Below are 22567 nucleotides of genomic sequence, written 5' to 3'. Positions count from 1 at the left end.
CTGCCTTTCATTCAACACGGGGATAACAGATGGGCACAACAGACTGCAACACACCATTACCACCCTGTAAAGTCAGGATTCAGATGGCCTCATGTTTCATCAAATAAAGGCTTGCATAACCTTAATAAGACCGTTGCACATTCTGGCATTAACTAGGGTGGAAAGAAATGGGATTTGTTTACTTGTAATAAGCAACATTTTAAAGTCAGAACTCAGAGCCACATCTTATTTTCTTTTGATAAAAACAAGCAGTTTGTTGATAGAAAAAAAAAATCTTGCTCATCTGTTCTGTCAGAGCATGCAGCTGAGATTGCAGAATCAAAGAGGTGGAGCCTAAAACTTTTCATATTCATCAAGTGTCATATATGAAATATTTTGGGGGTTTCTCCAACACCTAAAAATATTTGGCTGAAGTCGTTACATGATTTCACATGCAGGCTGTTTAAATCTATCCAGCTCTTTAAAAACAGGTATGATGGACAATGGAGGAAGACTTTGAGGTTCTGACCCATATAGCTGTGGCCTCTGCTTCCAATTCATCATTACAGGAAATTATTGACAGGAAATCCCAAAAGTTGCTGTGTATTGTGCAAACCTATCTGCACAATACACAATCTGCATACAATTGTTTTGCATGACAAATTACATGAATAATGTTTTGAGAGCTGAATAACATCCTGAGAGTGGAAAAAATTGGTTAAAAACCACAAAATCTGAATGAATACAGTTATTCTGTCATTTAAAAAAATATACAGATTACAAGACTAAAAGAACAGGTGTAGTAGATTATCGACTGAAATTATCATCTTAAAGAGTTGAGAAATGTCTATTGTACACTTTCCCAGAGAAAATAATTCAGTTCTTTAGTGTTCTTTGGTGCGTAAACTGTTCTTCTGGAGATTTCTTGATTTTAAGAATAATTTAATAATTTTTGTCGTCTGTTGCTCACACAAAAAGGAATTACTACAGAGTCAATCATACGATGGAACTGACTGGGCTTCCTAAGACAGCTGACTTCTTACCAAATGATTGAATTTCACTGCTGTTTTACTGTTTGGATCGACTTGAACAATTTTACTAACATAGGCAGAAATTCAGCAATACATGGACAGTAACTTTAGAATGTGTTGGAGTCAAGCATTAGAAGCCAGAGAGGAGGATAAAAGAGAAGTAACTGCTAAGGAAGTGAAGATGACTTGGCAAAAGAGAATGATGGAAAATATTCAGACGTCTGTCAGAGCAGCAGTCACACTGTATGATTTATCTGAAAAAAATTAACACAGACTCAGATACATCTGTGGCTGTGAGTGTAAATATCAGCTGTCTGTGTCTTTGTTCTTGAGTGACTATAGACTGACTTAAGCTCCTGTCCAGAAATTGTCTTACAATCTTTTTACAATTACAGAGTTTGTCCCAGAATATTTATAATTACAATCGGAATCCTCCTAAAATAGAAACTACAAATACACTATCGTCTTGTCCTATTTGTATTTTTCCTTCTGAGGTGTCCTTAGGTAGATCACACGTAGTTTGGAAATAAAAACTTTATATAAAAATCATATTTTAATAAATAAAGCAACTAGATTCACATTTGCTATGCTTCTGTACTCATCTTCAAAACCCAAATATGCTGGAGTCTTCCTGGGGACTCTGGGACGCATCTGGTGCCGCTGTGCGCCTCCCATGGTATTTAGTAAATTGTAGCAATGAAGAAATCTTTCTATTAGAACTAGGAAATTGCTTCTGTCAAGACCACTCAACAGGAGGAGATAGCTCTTGCTTGAATTGGATCTCAGCTTAAAAAAAGAAGTAATCTAATGTGACATCTTGATAACATCTATCATGAAAGAGAAAGAAAAATTCTGTTCTGGTGCCAGAGGGCTTTTGGTTTTAAATTTCCTTTCAGATGGTAGATGTGACACTAATGCTGTATATTTAAAGCAGCTGAACTACTTTCATGAGGTTCCACTGCTCCCCCATCAAAAAGCAAGATTGCCTCAATCGTAGCTGATGGTAATTCTGATTCACAAAATAAAAACCAAAGCTTGCTCAGCTGCATCGTTTCAGTGAATAAAAACCTTATTATCGCAGTTCTGCGGATGTTGCCTGCATATGGTCCAATTAGCCTTTCAGAGTGTTTAATAAGCACAATCAATGTGCAGGGAGAAGTCAAACTGTGCTGAAGGAACTGCAATTTACTCAGTGGGCTACCCTTCACATATGGGGCAAAAAAGGAGGAGGGGGGAGACCTTTGTGGAAAACACAGTCATTCCTTTTGTAGCATTTTTACTGGTCAATGCCTTCTGGTCAAAAGGTGTCTGCAGGATAAAGAAATTCTGTAGGATTAGACCACTGTGGTGGTGATCCAAGCAGCCAAACAAATGAGACCTTCTGGTGCCAGAACAACTATACATTTACTGCACAGAAAGAGGCACTTCAGTTAAAGGATTAATGGGAATCAATTATTGAGGCGGACCACCATTTTCAGTCTCTGCTTCTTAAGATGCTTGACAAAAACATCATCACAGAAGGGGGACTGATGGCACCTCAGGCAAAATACCAGCAGTAAAAAAACAAAAGGCATGGTTAAACTCCTGGCGTCCAATTTCTTTGCCTCAGGCTTAAGTTTTTAGTCTCCAGTGGGTTAAATGATGACACTGTTGATAAATAACACAGACTTGGACATGCTAGAACTGAACTTAACAATGCACTGGTTTCATGTGGGCCAAGTGACCTTCTGTTCCTAACGGGCTCAATTCTGCAGAACAGCACAGTCAAATGAACATCCCAGACAGTAACATGCAGGTTTGAATCTGAGGCAGTTTATCTCATCTTCTCTGTTCTGTCTCATAGGAATGGCATCTTTGCATTTAGCTGAATAATAACATATAAAATAAACATCTCAATCCCACTTTGAGAGATGGATGTAAAAGCAACCCTGCCACATAAAAATGTTACAAGAGGAACATACCATGCTGGCAAAAGGTTTAGGTGTGGAGAGCTTTTGATATTTTTCATGACCATCTGCTGGAGGTTTATATTAAGTGCTGGACAGCTGTGTTTCCCAGTGCTGTTTGTTGTTGGAAGGTGGGAGGGGCAGACAAGGACAGGTGTCAATGGAGCAGACAGGGCCATCAGGTGAAGAACAAACAGGACATGAACAGGTCTGCTGATGTTTCCGTCACATCACTGATCCTTTAAGGCAGTTGAACTATTTTATAATTCAGATCTTTTGAGATTTACCTGCACTGTATTTGCACAAACTTTTTTTAAATTTAAGTAACTTCATACTGAGGAAATTCCCGGAGTTATTTGTCAGCACAAAGACGTTAAAGATTTTAACTGAAAGAACTCCACCTTCATAAAGCACCCAACAGCTCAACGTCAGCCGTCAGGGACTTGCCACAAAGTGACATACAGGAAGGTCATGGAGATCAAGTTTTGCATGGATGCATTCATCATACGTCAAGTAATTCCTAAGACCAGAACAGCACAGTAAAACCCTCACCAGTAAATTTCTGATCAGTTACTTGTGACATAACTTTTTTTTTTCAGCACAACTCTATTCACACAATAAGTCCTCAAAAAGCTGGTATTATCATTTATTATGATACAGTTTCTTCAATTTATTTATTTTAAACTGAACGACATCTTTGAAATTAATTATCCTTCACCCTGCTGCAGCACCAACACTGAGCAACCTTCATATTGTGTTCACTTGTGACTGTATCAATTTTCTGTTTAAAGAAGAAGTGCAAAAACTAAAAAAAAAAATAAAGAGACAGTTGCAGAAACTTATTCTGCAACCAAAAATAGTCTATGTTGTACACGGGTGTCCAGAAGTCAGATCTGGAATTTGGTCTATTAAAGATTCAAAAACATAACAATGTAATGTAAGTATTTTAGTTGCTAATCTTATGGTCCACCTACATTAAAAGGTTTGATTGAGAGATTGGAGAAAATTAAACTATGTTCATTCAGATATGGTCACTTGGTGCATGAGTACAAATGGTTTCTCTCCGCCTGCTGTGCTCTATAAAACTAGACCATGCACACATTGATTTCCCTTAGCAGCATGGGTGAAAAAAAGAAAATGTTTAAATGTAAACAAACCCATGAACCTATCAATACACACACAAAGCCCTGAGGAGTGTGGAATGACTAATAAACCAAACAAGAGTGAAGGAGATGGAAGAAAAAGCTCCACTGACAGGATCTCTAGCTGAAATCCACAGGGAAGCGTCATATTGCAGCTATGACTATTTGATGGGTAAATGCAGAGCAGAAGCATCAGATCAAATGGAAAAGCATATGGAGATTTCAAGAACCTTTATCACAGGAGAAATATCATTTTGAAACAGCACCAGCAACAATTTTTAACCAAGACCGTTTATGTATTTTGTCAGAAACTTATTTTTAATTCTTATTAAACTGTAATGTTGTTAAACTGTAACTGTTACAGATGTTGCGCTAACCATTGTTTTTTGTTTTGTTTTTGACATCAGCAGACATTTTTAATTCTTTGCAGGACAACTTTGTTCGAAGCATATGTGACTAAATGCTTACAGCTACAGGCTTAATGACTCCCGTCTTGCTCCTGAAAATGTTTTTATGTCGAGTAGTTTACTAAAATGCTAAGCTATAGTTGGCACTTTTACTCTAAATTGTGAAATGACTCACCGACAGTTTGGCTCTTAAAGTATTTCAGTGCTCTTCTAATTCATGTGCCCTCCCAAAAAAAAGAAAAGATTCTGGCTTCATAATGCTTTGCTTAGAATGAGGTCTCATTCCCATGAATGGGAAAAATCAGAGCATGGTGGGCAGAGCAGGTCACTTGACTCAGACAGTAAAGTCTAGTAACTACCAATGCAATCTCTCTTTGCAAAACAATGCACTCAGCCTGCAAAAAGGTTTGGCAAGAGTTGCATAAATAATCATGCCATCATTCTACAGACTGCATAATAAAAGGCATCAAACAGTAAGAGAATCTGACTTTTCTCATTTTAAAAGGCTGTGATTGGGACTCTGATCCTGTACTTTGCATCTTTCAAGTCTGATTTTTCATGTTCTAGTTTAGCCTACTTCACCTTTTCGTCTAAATGATAACACATCCAAACTGTATATTTGCAGGTAAATGTTGCACACACAACATATGAAAGAAAATAAAGTTCTCCAAGTTATTTAACAATTATTGCAGTTTTGACTCATGCAGAAAAAGTACAAGGTATTACAGAAATATTTCAATTTATGCTTCAAAGCTGGTCTCTGACCTTTTTCAGATTTTTACTAAACTCAAAGCATGTGTTAAAGAACATGCTCTTTGATATTTTCACTTTCTTATATTATTAATTTTCTTAATCTAAATGCATTTGATAAAATAAATCTAATCGTATTTTTTGGTTGATTATCAATGGAAAGTTGGCTGACAGTTCAGTAAAAAGAATTAGAACCAGTTTTACTGCAGCGTCACTGAGTTTTTAACCAGATGAGAAATAAAACCAGCAACATAATGAACTCATTAAATTAACACAAGCTTTAATCATCTCATAATTCTTCATAAATTGCAATTTTGTTCAAAAACCTTGTCCCTGTTTTATTTTATCAACCTGAAAGACACATATGATGTTGATAATGCAGAAAGAGTCTTTATGTTTTAATTTCTGGTTGATATCAATGAGATTTAAATTCTGTTCTCAAATCTATTTTCTAATACAATGTCTATTAAAAGCCATTTATGGAAAAGAAAAAGTGCTGAACAAGTGCATCTCCTCGTCTCATCAGTTCAGCCAATCAAATGTGAAATGGCTTGGTGAGTTTTAGGAACACCCCACAGTGAACTTTGATTCTGAGGGATTTGGTTGTGGCGGACAGGTAATTCCCCCTGGAACAGGAGCTTAATGCCGCCCCAACCCTTTTGAAATTTTCTCAGCTGGAAAACGTGTCTGCTTTTGAGAGGACAAGAGATCCGCGCTAGAAATAATGACCAAGACATTCAATTTCAGGTCCTAAAATCTTACCTTTTGTCAGTCAAGTGGTGAAACATTCTGCAATAATTTCAGGATTAAGCAGATACTTTCAAAACAAACAAATCGTGTCGCTGTTTGAGACAATGTCACCTTGAAGTAGATTATTATTCCCTGTTTCAACAGAATTTCTCCCTTTTGTCCTTTTATAATTTGAATGCTCAAATGATGAAATCAGCTGTAAAGTGTGAGTTTTTTTTTTTTTTCTGCACATGGCTCCAGAAATTTACATTTCAGTCTCTTGTCAGTGAGGTCTGTCTCAACTGATCAGACTGTTTGGTAATATTTGACCTTTTTGTGAAGCTTCTGTAACACATAAAGTCCACGCTGTATTCATTCAAACATTTCCAACAGTCATGGATATACTAGATTAAGAACACTGGCATGGATTTTGTATTATAATTTCAACAGCATTATTTTTATATGCTGGTCGCTTGTTAAATTAATAAAATATTTTCTGCCAGCAGGAATTAAAATACTTGTTCAAATTAAATAACTAGACTTATAGTAAGTGTTCTGTAGCCTATTAACCTTTAGAACAACAACAAAAAAAAATCTTCAATCATTGCACGTTTGTAGAAAATTGAAAAACATGGTTATCTGCATGTTACCAATTATAATCCAAAGTTGCTGAATTACTTTCACAATTAGAACAGGGTAAACAAATCTCATGTTGTATTTCAAAGTATCTCTGTTCAGTGTAGAATAACCCAGATAACAGAACACAACACTGCCTGCCCACACTCCAGCCATATCCATGTAACCAGCAGAAAACTTTCCACTTTATATCACACATGTGCCCAGAGCAAAGAGCCATACTGTCAGATAGTCTCTGAAAATTGAATATTAAAACACAAATCAGAAATGATTTAAACTTAGCACACAACTAAGTTGACGGATTTTATTGCCACCCACATAAAGCCGATTCAAAATGCATAAAAGCTTTAACTAGCTACTCTTTTTATTCAAGTGTCCAGGTATTTGACATTCCCCCCTTCATGGTAGTTGACAGGTGAGTATAGAATACATGGGAGTGAAGTATCATCTTGAGAAAAAGCCAGTGAAAGACAACTGACCTCCAAGTTTTGCACAGATCAGTGAACACGTGTGTTATGCACCCCCCACTGACACCGACACACACAACAGTTCAGCCGACTGCACACACACTCAAACTTCTGCAGAACTCCATCACCTACCTTACAAACTCACTAATGATGTTGACTTTTATGAGAAAAGAGACGCGCTCATGAAGGCAACCAACGATGCTAGTCATTGAGATATGACTCTGATGCCACTGTAACAAGCTGTCAAGTCAGTGAATAAATCATAAATTCTCACAGATCTGACTTTTCTTTTAATATGTGCATAAATGTGGAGCATTTTCTGATTTGAGATTAGCAGGGAAAAAGAAAACCAACTGAGGTTCATCCCCACTGACTCTCATGCAGGAAATTTAAATTCTCATATTACTTCAAATGCCATGAGAGCAGATTTATTTATCAAACATATGCAAAGTCAGAAAGACGGGATAAATACATATACACCTCAATTAGAGTATCAACAAACTTACATTATTTCTGTCACTCAATTTAAAAAATTAAACTCTGTTTAATAACATGCTGTGTGTACCATTTATAACGGTGGTAATTTTATTGATTATGTCTTACAGCCAATAAAAACTTAAAGACTGCTGACTCAGTTCATTGGCTGGCAGTCAATGACACCCACTATATTGAGGGCAAGCCATTAAAAGGTCACTGCTAAAGAAGCTGGTTGTTCTCAAAGTGCTGTATCCAAGGATATTAATGGAAGGTTGAGTGAAAGGAAAACTGTAGAAAAAACGACTCAAGTGGTAGAGACAACCCATTCAAGGGTTTGGGTTAATTTATGAGTTAAATCTTAAAGTGTCATCTGAAGGAGGTTCCCATGATACATTAAGGAGACAAAGTTGTTGACTGGTGTTCACTGGTCCAACCAGTTTTCAATAGTTTCAAGCCAGAGTACTCAATCTCAATAGATGGAAACACTTAAAGTACATTACTGTGTTTATATGGAGTTATAAAGGAGTTTCACTTTTAGAACCTATTTACTGAGGTATAGCTGTGCATAAATTACTGCTAGTATTTTTTGGGGGTTTTTTTTTATATGATTTTCCTAAAATCAGCAGACTGTTGGGATGGGTTATTCTCTCCTTGAACAAGTACATGTAAGCATCTAATAAGCACCTTGGTTGCCTGCTATCCTGCTCTAGGAACTGGACGGATGGAAGCAGGAAAAGGTCTGAAAATAAGTGCAATGCCTGGAATCACATAACTAAAATTGTTGTCAAAATATTTAAGCACATAGCAGGAAAATCACCCACCAGCCAGATGTACAGAAAATCAATGCAAGTTGGAAGCTTATCTACATTCAATATGGACAAATTTGGGGTTCACTGCAATTATTCCTGAACGTCAATATTTAGCTTAACCTTCCTCTGGTGTTAGCTTTCTCCTGCCATCTGTAGTGTTTGCGGGTCATTTTGGACCCGTGTATTAAATCAGCCATAAAATGCCCTAAAAACAATCTTTTATCATCCAATGTTTTTATTAACTCTTGTTTAGCTGGTTGGGCTCCCTTATCCATGAAAAGATTGGTTTTAATATTTTTTTGTGGCCCCCTGGGCCTTTGTTTTAACAAAATACCCCTCGTTTTCAATGTCTAAAAAGTGGTCAAATGAACCTTAAGAGAAGAAGGCAACAAAATAATCAGTTGTTCTGTTTCCTGAGTGTAACAGAGATATTAAAACATTTCTTAAATGTTCAACAAAAAAATTATTTTAATTTTAATATTATCAAATATAGCAACATCTATGGTGTTTCGGGTCATTTTGGACCCGTATATATTTACTTCAAGAAAAGGGCAAAAACAAGTCTTTTTTTCCCCACACAATAGAACTTTAATACAATATTTTACAATATGAAAAACAGAACAGTCATAAATAATAGCAAATTACAATAAAACAAAGATTTGCAAGGTCAAATAAACAACCAATTGAGAAAATCACATCAAAAGAAATCAAGTACTTGTTCTATAAATACTCTGTGCAAAGAACATGCCTGTGTGTGTGCGTGCGTGTGCGTGTTTAGATGCATGTGTTGCAAAAAGTGACACTTTTAGTGTGTTCTTTACAGATATATTTGTTGCAGGTGAAGCACACTATGTAGGTTTTTCTGTCCATATTGCTAGGGCAGACCTGACACCTCTTTCTTTTTGAGCAAGGTGGTCTCACTGGCATTGTGGCTGTGGATGGAGTGTTTGAGGCAGGGCTGGCTGCTGAGGGGGAAGGTGATGCTGATGCTCTTCTTGTTGCTGTGGATGTGGATGGCGTGTTTGGTGACCACTGCAGCTGTCTGACCAAGTCTGCAGCAGCTGGGTCTCGGGGCACCCGTTCCCGTTGCTCAATGTGCGGCTTTTCAAGGGAATTCCCGAGCTCCTCAAGAAACATTCTCCGCTTGGTGTTTTGGGTTGAATTCCACCCTTGGTGAATTTGGGTCCACAACACAAATGCATTGTATGCAGACACATTGAGGATGTTGTAAAACACAACCATTGACCATCTCCTGGTCATTCGCTGGCAAGTGTAGGTGGCAGTCAGCTTGTCCAGATTGTCCACTCCTCCTTTGTTTTTGTTGTAGTCCAGGATGATTATGGGCTTTTTGTCACTTCCTGATGACACGGCAGCATCTTTATGATTTAATTTTTGGCATTTTTTTATTGTTTTATAATCGAAAATTTTAACCGGGTCACAAATGACCCGAACACCACAAAAGTCATTTTTTTCACCAGAGCACTTTATAATTTAGTAAAAAAATATATATTATTTTACTTTGTTTAAATGGAAGTCCCTGACAAAGTCAAAAAGTTTCAACGCAAAAATCAAATGTATGAAGTACTTTTATGCATGCTAAAACTCAAAACGGGTCCGTAGGGACCCTAACACCATAGGAAGGTTAAAAACTAATTATTTCCAAGGGAAAATAGTATAATCACAGGTTTTCAGTGCACACAAAGAAACCTCACACACCGGTGCATGGAAAGAAATAGACATTTAAAACATAGTAATTGGAAATACAATGCTAAATTTAAAAAAGTTCCTTTTTGAATTTCATGTTTTAGTTTCTAGCTCCCTGACAACCCTGAAATTCAGCTAACATTCTCCAGCCGATTGCAAATCTACACTCTGGTTTCCTTTCCATATCTAAATATTAATAGTCTCCATTACATGAAAATGACTTTCATCTCCGTCTCACATGGAGGGATTAGATTTTAATCAAGGCATTAAATATGACTTTCTATTCCTGCAGATGGGGAAAGATGGCAGGCAGTCAATTAGCATCACGCTCTGTTTGCGGTCTCACAGTGAAGCCTGATAAAGTCTTTGTTGTCACTGAGATGCAGTTAGAGCATAAACAAAACACAAATGAGGCAACATAATGATGAGATTCTGTCAACAATCAGTGTGCTGCTATAAATGTGAAAATATCTTCATTTTAGGCTGAAACTGCTTATGCTATTCAACTCACACATCTAATGATTTTGACTGCTGACATCATCAGCTCTGATCTCAATCACAGCTGCTGCTGTGCATCAATATTTGCAAAATTAGGCTCAATTGGAATAACTTTTCTCCACTTTTGAATCAATCACCATTAAAATAAAACTCTGTGAGACACTTTGGTCCACAAAGTAAGTAGGTTTAGTCTCTGAAACTAAGTTAGTGACAACTCTGTGTAATATTTACAACACGTTTCTGCTTACCTTCAATTATTCTGTTCATTTATCCATTTCATCTGATTCTGGGTGTAGTTCCAAGTTGAGAAGTCAAGTTAATCTCTTACTGACAATATTAAAAATATATCTGGCATAGTTAGAGCCTACCAGGTTTACCACCACCTGGACACGCCCTGCAGCACTGTAAGGTGTTCACATGTGCGCTCAATAAAGCCTGATTGTCTCCAACAGGTTTTGTCTGACTAGAAGAGTATTTACTCCCCACCAGCAGTTTGTGAAGGTATTGCTCTGAAGATGAAGCTGTATCAGCTAGAAGGTCTGATTTTTGTACTCATCATACATGCTGCCACAGCACAGCAGAGCTTCAGCAGCACGTTTAGCTGCTACAAACCTCAGCCTAGAAAATCAAACTATGGAGCTAAGTAAGTTTTTTTTTTTTTTGGTTTGTTTTTTCATCCTTCTCTGGATAGTTGAATGTTCTCTAAAGGTGCAGTTAAAGCGGATTAAATACAAGAGTAAATAGGGTACCTTTAAACTGTAGTGTAAGGGAATGAAGGCATGGTGTATTTTGTCACAGTCTAAGTTTGTCATGTTGTACCTTGGATTAATTTAATGACTCTGGGCCATAGTGGTTTAACTGAGCCATTCAGTGACTTGATGCTTTTTCTGTTGTGACTTGACTGTCGGTCTGAGGTGGATCTGTTGGTGACGTTGACTTGTCTTCCATAGAACTGCATCTCGTCCTCATGAACTCCTGAACCTTGCTCACCTGCCAGAGTCCTGGGACTGGAGGAATGTGAACGGTATTAATTATGCCAGTGCCACCCGTAACCAACACATCCCCCAGTTCTGTGGCTCCTGCTGGGCACACGGTAGCACCAGTGCTATGGCAGGTAAACGATACCAGTTTCTGGTGTTGACTGTCTTTTAGGTTTTTAATGTACATTAAAACTATGCCAGCTAAATTAAACTTTCCAGGAACACAAAATGACTGCGTTAAAGCTATTGTGGTTATGCACAACTTGGTTATGGTTTGAAGAAATGATTTTAATTTGAAAAATGCAATGAGGGGGGGCTTTTAAATGGAGATGGGGGGGTTGAAGTATCTGGATAACTTGCCTTAGCTTTTCAATTTCACTTCCTGTAGACCGTATCAATATTAAGCGTGGAGGGGCATGGCCATCTGCTCTTCTGTCAGTCCAACATGTAATTGACTGTGCTGGCTCTGGTACCTGTCATGGAGGAGATCATGCTGGTGTATGGGAGTATGCCCACAACTATGGGATTCCTGACGAGACCTGTAATAACTACCAGGCTGTTGACCAAGGTAAGAACTAAAGCCTCACCAGTTCCTATTTGAATAAGATGTGCCTTTGTAGTTGGAACATTCATTTTTTTTTTCCTAGCCTGCAAGCCATTCAATGCCTGTGGCACTTGTACAAATTTTGGGGAGTGCAGTACTGTCCAGAACTACACATTATGGAAAGTGGGGGACTTTGGTGTTGTGAGTGGAAGGGAAGAGATGATGGCAGAAATCTATGCTGGAGGACCAATCAGGTATAAGTTGAATAAAATGAAGACACTTACATTTTTAGAACACTTAAGTTGAACTTGTGCACATGTCTGTCTTCAGCTGTGGAATCATGACCACTCAGAAACTTCACCAGTATACCGGCGGCTTGTACTCTGAGTACGTCCAGTTTCCTGTGATCAACCACGTTGTGTCAGTAGCAGGCTGGGGTGTGGAAAATGGCACTGAATATTGGATTGTTCGCAACTCTTGGGGAGAACCTTGGGTATGTCAAGCTACTAGTTTGTTTGCTAGATTTAAACTAAAGTTTGGTTGAATATGGTTTGACATGAACAACTTTTCTCTTTCAGGGTGAGAAAGGTTGGCTCAGGATAGTGACCAGTGCCTACAAAGACGGAAGTGGAAACCTGTATAACCTTGCTTTGGAAGAAGACTGTATAGTTGGAGATATGATCATCCCCTTAACTTACCAATAAAAGTTGTGGATATTCAAGAACTGAAGATTGGACTGAATTGTAAATGACTGTCTGAATGTAACTTTAGTATTCTACATGAGCATTCTGATTTCAACTGGGTTGCCTAACTACAGTCCTTGGCACCTTCTGTTCTGCAAATTTAGAGGCACATCAGAAGCAAATGACTAAAATCCCAAATTTCTTGCGCTTGAGTGTTTTAACTGCAGCTAGTTTGTGACCCTGGGGTAATTTGTAGTGGCAAATTGACCAAAAATGCAGACCTTTGATTGGAGGAAAATGCAAACATGAATGTAAAGTCCCACAAGGAGCCCTAGAAGGAATTTAAAACCTAGATTTTATTTTGAGACAAATGTCTTGGACTTCAAAATTGAGTATTGTCAGAAATGACTCGCTGAAAACCAGAAATGCATTGTTTATGTAAACTTAAAACTTGGCTTGGAAAGATCTGCAAATATGTTTGGGCCATGAGGCTTTGCACAGGAAGAAAAATGTAAACTGCAGAAAGCAAGTTGGGCTTAAGCCTTGGATCTCTATGGAAGTCTGATCTGCTAGCAGATTGTTTGTAAATCTTGCATCTTTGTAGTTCTGGCCAAGAAATTGGTTTAAAATATTTGCAGTTTCTTTCCTAAATGGTAAATTCATGAATAGGACTCAAATGTTCATGAGCTCGATGCTGTTTGTGTAATTGAAACATTCTTTGAAAGTGGATATGTTCAGGTATTTTTCAGAAATTGAATCATCCTGGGCTGCAATACATATTAGACAATTGTAGATTTGTTTAAAAAATAATTTTATGAAATCAAGCATTTTACAGTGGTACTTTGAAAAGTGGAGATTTTTTTTTTCCCATTATAAATCAAATAAACTGCATGTAGATGATAAATGGCCTGTCTGTGTACAGGCCTTTATCTACTCCAGATGAACCCAAATTGCTTCACTCATCTTTTCAAGCACACATTCGCATACTGGTAAATTATTGCTGCCCTGGAGCAGACTGACCACCATCAGGCTAGACGGGTGAAGTGTTTCCCAGAAGACATGACGGAGGTGGATGGAGCAGGGGTTCGAACCAGCAACTTTGATTACAGGACAAACTCCCACCACCGCTGCCCTATAAAATCAAAGCTATTATGGTCTTTGAGCTTTGTGCCTTTTAAGCACACTCTTGTTTGGAACACCACTGTACATCTGAAGCTGGGTCTCCTGAACTTGGGCAATGGTGTCTGCCAACACCTGGACACCACCCTGCTTCAATGTACTGGAAACAAATGTACAAAAACGGCTGTCTGTAGAAGTTGACAGTTGAAACCACTTTTATCTGTGTTGGCACAGGAACACATCTAAAAGTTGGACGTCGGCCCCTAAGGGCTGGAGACGTATGCCTACGTCACCCCACCCTCTACCAAACACCTTGAATTTTTAAATGGCCAATGCACTCTGAAGGGCAGACAGGTTTATATGCTAAAAGTTGTGAAATTGGCTTCTGATCTCAAGGGAGCTTCATATACACTTGAGTTTTAAGTCAAGAGTATGTGAAGTGTATATATGAAGCTGTACCTTCAGAAATATTTAGCTGCATGGAAACTGAAGTGTTGCTTTTAACCCTAATTTGCATCTGAACTGGTGCAATGTCAAGTGAAAATGTCATTGCATAGAAACCTTCCCATTTCAGACAATCATAATTTATCACTGGAAATATTACTGTATCGGGATGTGATCAAGGTAAATTCAGGCAGGTTAGGCACATAATTTTATAAAAACACTCTAATTTGTGGTGTTGAGTGTTGTCTATGAATTACATGTAGCAATCCCCTCCTTCAGGTCCCAACATCAGTAAATCAAGCAGGTCTTTAATAAAATGACTGTTTATGTAACTTCCTAGTCTTGATTACAGACTCAACTCGCTTATTGAGTGAATGTTTTATTGGTTTAAATTCTAACAGGCCTCTGGAGAAAGTCTGTTAAATCACCAGCTATCTATAATAGCAAACACAACAGCATCATCTGAGTTTATGTGCAATTATTGAAGCCCATTTTCATGCTCTGGAAAATAAAAGGAAACGGAGTACTCAGATACTTAGTTCAGGGAACGCAACAACAATAAAAATGCAAAAACACAAGCTGCTGTGCTCTGCTGCTGATATGGAAATGCTTTCCATTAACTCCAGTTTCCATTCAGCTTCTCATGGGAGAACAAACGGATAATCAGACCTTTCGTGGTGCTCTGCAAGCCTCAAACCTTTAGAGCTGTGCTGCTTCCAAGGTGAGACCTGCTGTGAAAAGAATAAATAAAAATGAGCATAATTTTGTTGCCCAGAATTAAGTGATCAAGCCCCCACCCTCCGGCAATCTTTCACATAAAATCAAATTTGCAGTTTGATTAAATTTCCTGCTTGCTCTCTCATTTGCATAATCACAAGCAGAGCTCTAATGGTCGGGAATGAAAACACATGCTAATCTATGCGTCGAAAGCAAAAAGTTATTTTCCAGGAAACCAGAAAAGGTCTGAAGAATGCAGGTTGCAAAAGCATGAGTCCTTTTAACATAAGTGATTCAGCATTCATCTTCATCAGTGCAATCAATATGACAAAATGGATTTTTCAGCGATTTCTGCAAACCCATTATATATCATTTTGGGTATTGATTTATTTTGTTCTGTAAACATGTAAATGAAGGAGGTGGAAGATGTATGAAAATGTTTTTTTGTTTCTTGAGGCCTCAGATTATCGGCCTTAACAGATTTGAAGGGCATAACCACAACTAAAGTATTCTTGAACAAGGCATAGGCTGATTTATCCGCAGAATCAGACTTCAAGGCCACTATGGGAGTCTGTTGTTTTTTTTTTGTTGTTTGTTTTTTTTTTTTGCAAACTCTGTGATTTACTTTGCAAAATAACAAAGACATTTCACACAACCTTTGAAACTGGAGGCACTGCATCTTATCATGACTCAAAACACGCCCAAATATGCTTTCAAGTTATTACTGCCTGGAGATATATTTAAAACAAGAGAAAGAATTATTTTGGGTTTAGTGAGTTCCATAATATTTTAAATAATTTATCACATCAAAATGAACTGTGTTGTCTTTTTATCACATATCTGACAAATCAGCTTTCTTCACCAAAAAAGCTATTTGAGTGCAGGATTTTGGATTAATCAAATGTGAAAGATTAGCTCTATTAAATGCTGTAAATCAGATTTTAACAAAAATGTCTGTTTGAACCAATTTGAGATCTCATCACTGAAAATGCACAGTTTGCTTCTCAGACAGCAGTCATTTTTCCTGTTTACCCGTGTTTTTCTTTCGAGCAAAAGAAGCCCCTGACCAACAATCAGTCAGCAGGATTCCAGACTAAGTCTCCAACCACATCCATTCTGCTAGTTCCTCCTTCTGTCAGACATACCCGTGCAGCCTCGAGGCAGCAACAGAATTAGCTCTAGTTAATGAAAGAGTATTAATTTCTCTTAGTCACAACAAAATAAAGGACTAATGTGGCCATGAATATTTCAGTTACACTGCAGCAACACGGGAATCTGCTCTCACAATCTTCCCTGGCTTGCAGAAAAAGAATTGGCGATTAAATGCATTATTAATGCCTCATAATAAAATTTATATTTTGCAGCGGTGGCATGGAGTAAAAATCCAATGAGGAGTCAATACTATTTCAAACTAGCTTGCTGAACGCTTACAATAATGAGAAACTGCATCCACACCTCTGCAGCTTGGTGAACAGAGCTCCTCTTTCTGTTATCACTGTCTAGTGTAAGGTAGTGCATTATTATTGTATCTATTAGAAATGGATGTGATCCTTTCAAGTCAGTCATTTATTTATTTATTTTTTTTGCAGTCTCCCCCTGGAAGTTTTAATTAGAACAGCAGTCATTCGTGCTATCGTTGTTTCAAGAGAGCCGCTTCAGCATTCTTTAGATGCCCACTTCATCACAGGATCAGAGGCCCACAGAGGGTGGACTGTTCAGGGTGGCTGCCTCATGTGTCCTCTGCATTTCACCTCCGCTTTCAGAAACTGATTCTCTACTGAATCAGTTACTGGCTGTTAAGAATGTTTTGCAACTTTTATGGGACAAGTACAGAGATAAGTTTAGACTCAAATAACTTGTTGTTAGATTCATAATTCTCACAACCCAACACAAACCTAGAGTAGCATGGGCAATGTGATCCCCATGGAATGTTGTTTCTGAAACAGTTGGACTGGAAATATAGGAAACTTAGTTTTAGTGGTTTGATGGAAATGTTTTTGTTTGGGGCCTTGGGGGATTCAAACTTCTGATGCCACTTTTTCAGCTTATTTTTTTTATGGAGCAGTTTTTGGCCGATGGTTTGATAGAAATAAGATGCTTGCCTGAAGACCAACAAAATAAATACAAAATATATACTGTATATAATAATAATAATAATAATAATAATAATAATAATAATAATAATAATAATAATAATAATAATAATAATATTGTGTTCAGTAACTTCTGATTTCTTCAGTTCTCCACAAAAAGTTAAGTATAAACACGTTATTAAAAGTTTATGTGTATCAAAGTGAAAATGTCATGTTCTGTTGGATGTACCTTTACATTTGAGTTGCTGTTTTGTTGAAGCGTTAGGATTTAAACTGTTTTCTCAAGAGTGCAAACATCCTGGCTTGCATTAAATAGACATAATTATCCCACTTTGCTTCACACTCCTGCCTGACTGATGACACAATCTGTGTTGGAAACATGAAGGCTTTTGTGAAAATGTAAGGTGGAAGTATGTTTATCTGTTCAAATTTGTTTATTTGTTTGTTGTGCATTCATTTCTAATTTCACAGTGAAGTTGTAGTTGAATTGTCCTGGCAGATTTTTAAAACATAAAGTTAAATTTTCAATTAGCTCCCTTTTGGCAAAGGCATTGCACTTGTTACACTGCATAAAATCAGTGATTTAAACCAAGAAAGTAATATTTTCAGCTGAAACGAGAACAACACAGTGCCTTGTGTCCAGCCCTCCTGAGTCTATAGGTAGAACCATATTTTACAGCTGCAGGGTTTTTCAGGAATGTGTTGACCAGCTTTGTACATGTAGAGACTGAAATTTCTTCTTTGCAAACTAGCTAAGCAGAGTCAGACTCAGTGAAGAGCCTGTGTGAATCAAAGTTTTTTAAGTCTTGTTGCAGATCTTGATCAAAACTTAATTTATGTTTTGATTTTGGATTTGGATTTCTTAAACATGGAAACATTTTAATCAAGCTCATTCTGGTATAGCTCTGCATGTACGTGTAAGTTTCAGTGAACCTCCTCCCTGCTCTCAAGTCTTTTTCATCTTCACTTAAGTTTTTGTGGTGCTTCTGCAGGATTGGTCTGTATTTAACTTCAACTACCTCCAGCATTATGCCTGGTCCCCTGAAGATGTGTTCAGGGTTTTAGGTCAGAATTGTTTTCTGCCACATTTTGTACATAGATTACAAAGCTAAGTTTTGGACTCTTCTGACCAAAACATGGCTGGTGGCTAACAAGACCTCCAAAACATTTCTTACAACAATTCCTTTCTTGTAGCCATTTTTCCATGAAGATCTCTAGAGTTCAAGGTGGTAAACAGTGTTTACAACAACCACAAACCAGGTTTACCATGTTCACTATTTACCATAAATATTCAGATTCCCATTTGATTAGAGACTGAAATCTAGTAGCATTGGATAAATGTGTGCCACTTCATTTTGTGTTTGTCTATTTTCACTTTTCACTGTCAAAGTGACCACAGTGGGACCATGTTGCTAACATCTGGTCATCGTGGGACAAAATCAGTGACTTTTATCTTCCACTCAGTGGCCTTTATAGTTGCTTCCTCTAGTTTTCTTGGAAATGTCATCCTCTCAACAGAGTTTGACATGAACACAGTAGTTAGTCAGGGGTCTTTTGGTTCATATGAACTGACCCGCAGCTGCATGATGCTGCCCCCTGTTGAAAAATTCATCTTCATGTAATGATTGAAACCTTAATGTTATTTTATTTTTATATGTGTTCAATAACATGCAGCAGTTATCAAAGACTTAATTGCAAGTGTTAATTAATTTAAAGATTTTGTGAGTCTCAAAGCTATTTGTCAAGTTGTGAAGATTAGAAACTGCATAAATTTGGCATGAAGGAATTTTGAAGTATAAAGATTTGATCCATGTGTTACTTTATGTTCTAAAAAATGGCTTCTGTGAGAAAATAGTGTATTCACTCTTGGCACACAATGAGTTAAGATGTATCTTGATAATATTTACTTGCAATAACTAATATTGATTAAGAAATCATGTGGAACTTTCCATTTTGTATTGATAAAAGGGAACATTTTGGTCTCATTTTGAAACTCTGTGATTAACTACATAATGGCTTTCAAGGCAAACTAATGTTCTGCACATTTTTTAAATCATTAAACATTAAAACCATTTTCCCTCTAAAAGTAACCGACTTTCTGGACGTCTGAGAGCTGATTGATGTCGCAGTAGAGGCTGCCCGCAGGAAAACAAATCTGTCTAAATGTGGCTTTGAAGAAAAGGAGCAGCTTTCCCCCCTCTGATCAGAAACTTGGGTTTGGTGGAAGAGCGCCCCGCCCTCCTGGTCCATATAACCAGAAAGCCAGTTTGCAGGACGCTCAAACAAAACAGGAACATTGGAGATCACTTCGCTGTGTATGAAGTATTCCTGGGGGTGAACTCTGGCTACTCTGACCCAACGGATTACACTGGCTGTTTCATCTTTTGACGGCAAGCAAGCAACCACAAGTGACCATGGATTTTCTCAATCACAACTATTTGAATGCGCGCAACCCCTATGATTACACTTTCAATTTCTGGAACGACTATCTTGGACTCACGACATTGGTTACGAAGAATAATAAGCTCAACATGCCCCAGAATCCGAACTCTATCACCGAGTCCCTGAAAGCGACGCTGGGTTTGGACGATTCCCCGGCGTGCCCGTGCGTAATTGCGGGCGGCACCGGAGAGAGCGGGCACCTGGACTGCTGCTGCCCGTCCGGGAGCCCCCCGCCACCCTCCATCCTGGACCTGAAGGAGCGCTTCTCCATCCTCAGCCCGTTCCAAAGCCAGCTGCCGGAGCGGGAGATGGGCTTCGGTGGAAGCTTTGCGGGATTCGATCTCTTTGGTGTGGAGCGGAAGATGCGCAAACCCACAACCAGGGGCAAGCAGGAGCCCAAAATCTGCGTGTTCTGCCGGAATAACGGAGCGCCGGAGGAGGTGTTCGGCTCTCACGTCCTGAAAACTCCGGACGGCCGAGTTGTGTGTCCGATTCTGAGGGCTTACACCTGCCCGCTCTGCAGCGCCAACGGGGACAATGCCCACACGATAAAATACTGTCCACTGTCAAAAGACCAGCCATCCCAGCGCCCATTAAAGGGGGGGAGGGCTGTGGGCGGTAAGAGGATGAAAATATTTTAAATAGACGAATCTATAAAGTAAATTGAATTGCACTGAACAATTTCCAGATGACTGTTTTAATTTCGGTTTTAGCCTTTATTCCTGTCTCATAAGCATACTGTCTTTTTTCTTTGTTCCATCTATGAGATTGCTTCTATTTTTATAGTTCTTTTATCCACATAGAATCATTTTCTGCTTTATACATCAGATTTACTCTTTTCTCTAGTTTAGTCATTTGAGTGTGTGCATACAAAAACACATATGTATCAATAATCCAACATTTTTAATAGTATTTTGGTCACATAAGAAAATACACTGACATTTGGTAAGGGGGATGAATGTCATAACCAATTTCTACCAAGTATTTTTGTATGGTGAGCTAAAAGCTCGCTGCAATCTTCTTTCATGTCTTAGAGAAACCAAAGTTATGTTTGCCATTAAAAAGCCGAGGAATGTGTTGGTAATGTGTATGTGTGGGTCTGAGTGAAGGAGGAAGTCTTTGAACCCCTCTGCCTGCCTGAAAAAACTCCACCACATGTTTTCCAACTTGCTCTAAAAGTTGATGCTCATTCTGGGAGGAAGGAACTAAAAACAGACAATGTGGCTTCTGTTTTAGCTCCATGTTCTCTGGGGAACAAACAACTGATAAGAAACCTATTATATCTCATACCTGAGCAGATTTGAAACTATTCCACATTTTTATGTTTACATTCCCAAATAAAAGTGACACACTGGATTTTATTTTTATTTCTTTGCAAGTCCTATGTTGTAATTGTACTTTTTTTTATTTTTGTTTCCCTTGACAATTTGTTCAGCTGAGTTTCTCATGGCCAGGTCTACTCTGCTATATACAACAGTGTGAGTCCTTATTACCCAGAAAACATAGCAAATGAATGTCAGTAAACAATGATCCTTTTTTTTTTCTTTTCTGAAGAATCCCAAAAAAGATGCAAAAATGTCCTGAATGTACAATTCAAAGTGTCACTTGTGGGACTGCACATTTCTGAAAGTTTTGTTTACCAAAGGAAAACAACTGCATTAATGAGAGAAAGACAAAAGGTTTGCTGTACAGTCAATAAAAATGATGTTTATTCAGTATTTTAACATGACAAGTGACTTCAGAGGGCGCTACCTCAACGGGATTTTGTACTTACATGTAAAAAAAAAAAAAAAAAAAAATCAATAGCAGTTTATTGATATAGTGCTGCCATTTATATTAAGGGTTTTTGATAGTATTTTTGATCTTTGTATAACATAATTGTATTTTCATTTTGTTGCATTTAACACAATGGAAGTGAGTTTCCAAAAAGCTATGATAAGCATTACTTCACCAAAAGGTGATTGTCTGTAAATAATGAATATGCCCATACTTTTGAAAGATTAGCTGTCCAGTGATACATTGAGAGGGTGCAAACGAGAGAAAAAAATGCTGACAACAATTGCCACTTTTAACAGAGGTTTTTGATTAAATGATTAAGAGAAAAAGAAACACTGTTGAACTTTGTTATTTATATTTTACCATATTTTACTGTATGCTGCTGTGCAGAATAACATGAATTCACTAGAGAAATAAAAACATATCAAATATTTGAGCTACATGGCTGTGTTCTGTGGTTTACTTAATAACAGAGACGTATACAAGCATGTCTCTAAACAAGTCTCAGATTACTGTTGCACTGAAAGCTGAACAACTCACCCAGGATAGTTTCTGATGCGACATGTCTTGTAATTAATGTGAATATTACATTAATGTTCTACATGTTCTACACTCATAGCAGTAATACTCTAACCTTTGATCCAACTCTAGCGGATCTGAAGCGTTGACATCTCAAAGATTTTGCCTGAGAGGACAAACACAGTGCCACAGTTGTTCGCTGTTGTTTCGGGAGGTCGGCCCACGCAGGAATGTCTTGGCTTGTGTCTCTGGTTCAGAAAGATCATGTTTGCGCTGAAGTGGATTGAATAGCTGGCCCTCCTGGCCTTCCCCGCCTGCCATCTGTGGAATGGCTGCTGCAGACACATTACAGGGCTCAAAAGCAGGCAGGAAGCTTTGCTGACGCTTCTTGTTTTCTGTGAAAAACTCAGAGCTGTACTAAAGGACTGCAGCTGTGAGTGCTTGTGACTTACAGCCGCAGCTTGAATCACTACAAATGTTCCATAAATTAGGTAAATAATGAATGAAGAAATGCTATGATTAGTTTATGAATAGCCTTACTGTCTCCAGTCTCTCCAACTCAATCCTTATAATTGCTTCTGATTCTAGTTTGCATATATTAGATCCCCCCACCCCTTTTCTTCTGCCTTCATGCATCTCTCCAGCTGAGGCCATGGCATTAAAAATGGATGACTA

The 22567-nt window shown here is 38.0% G+C and overlaps 2 protein-coding genes across 2 annotated transcripts; both read left to right on the top strand.

Moving 5' to 3' along the window:
- Positions 1 to 11031: 11031 nt before the first annotated feature.
- On the top strand, positions 11032 to 12828 carry LOC103471866 (cathepsin Z-like). The gene is made up of 6 exons (XM_008421123.3): positions 11032 to 11218; positions 11526 to 11689; positions 11944 to 12123; positions 12203 to 12353; positions 12430 to 12592; positions 12678 to 12828. Exons 1-6 carry the CDS (start codon positions 11091 to 11093, stop codon positions 12801 to 12803), a joined length of 912 nt encoding a protein of 303 aa, XP_008419345.2. The 5' UTR covers positions 11032 to 11090; the 3' UTR covers positions 12804 to 12828.
- Positions 12829 to 19392: 6564 nt separating this feature from the next.
- Positions 19393 to 21815, top strand: nanos1 (nanos homolog 1). Its single transcript, XM_008421124.3, has one exon. The coding sequence runs from the start codon at positions 19570 to 19572 to the stop codon at positions 20236 to 20238; it is 669 nt and encodes a 222-aa protein (XP_008419346.1). The 5' UTR covers positions 19393 to 19569; the 3' UTR covers positions 20239 to 21815.
- Positions 21816 to 22567: the final 752 nt, after the last annotated feature.

Source organism: Poecilia reticulata, chromosome 10 (assembly GCF_904066995.2).
Source record: "Poecilia reticulata chromosome 10, P_reticulata-male-v2, whole genome shotgun sequence".
In the NCBI taxonomy this organism is placed as follows: Eukaryota; Metazoa; Chordata; class Actinopteri; order Cyprinodontiformes; family Poeciliidae; genus Poecilia; species Poecilia reticulata.
The sequence above is the reverse complement of the archived record's forward strand: the minus strand, read 5'-3'. Positions and strand labels throughout refer to the sequence as shown.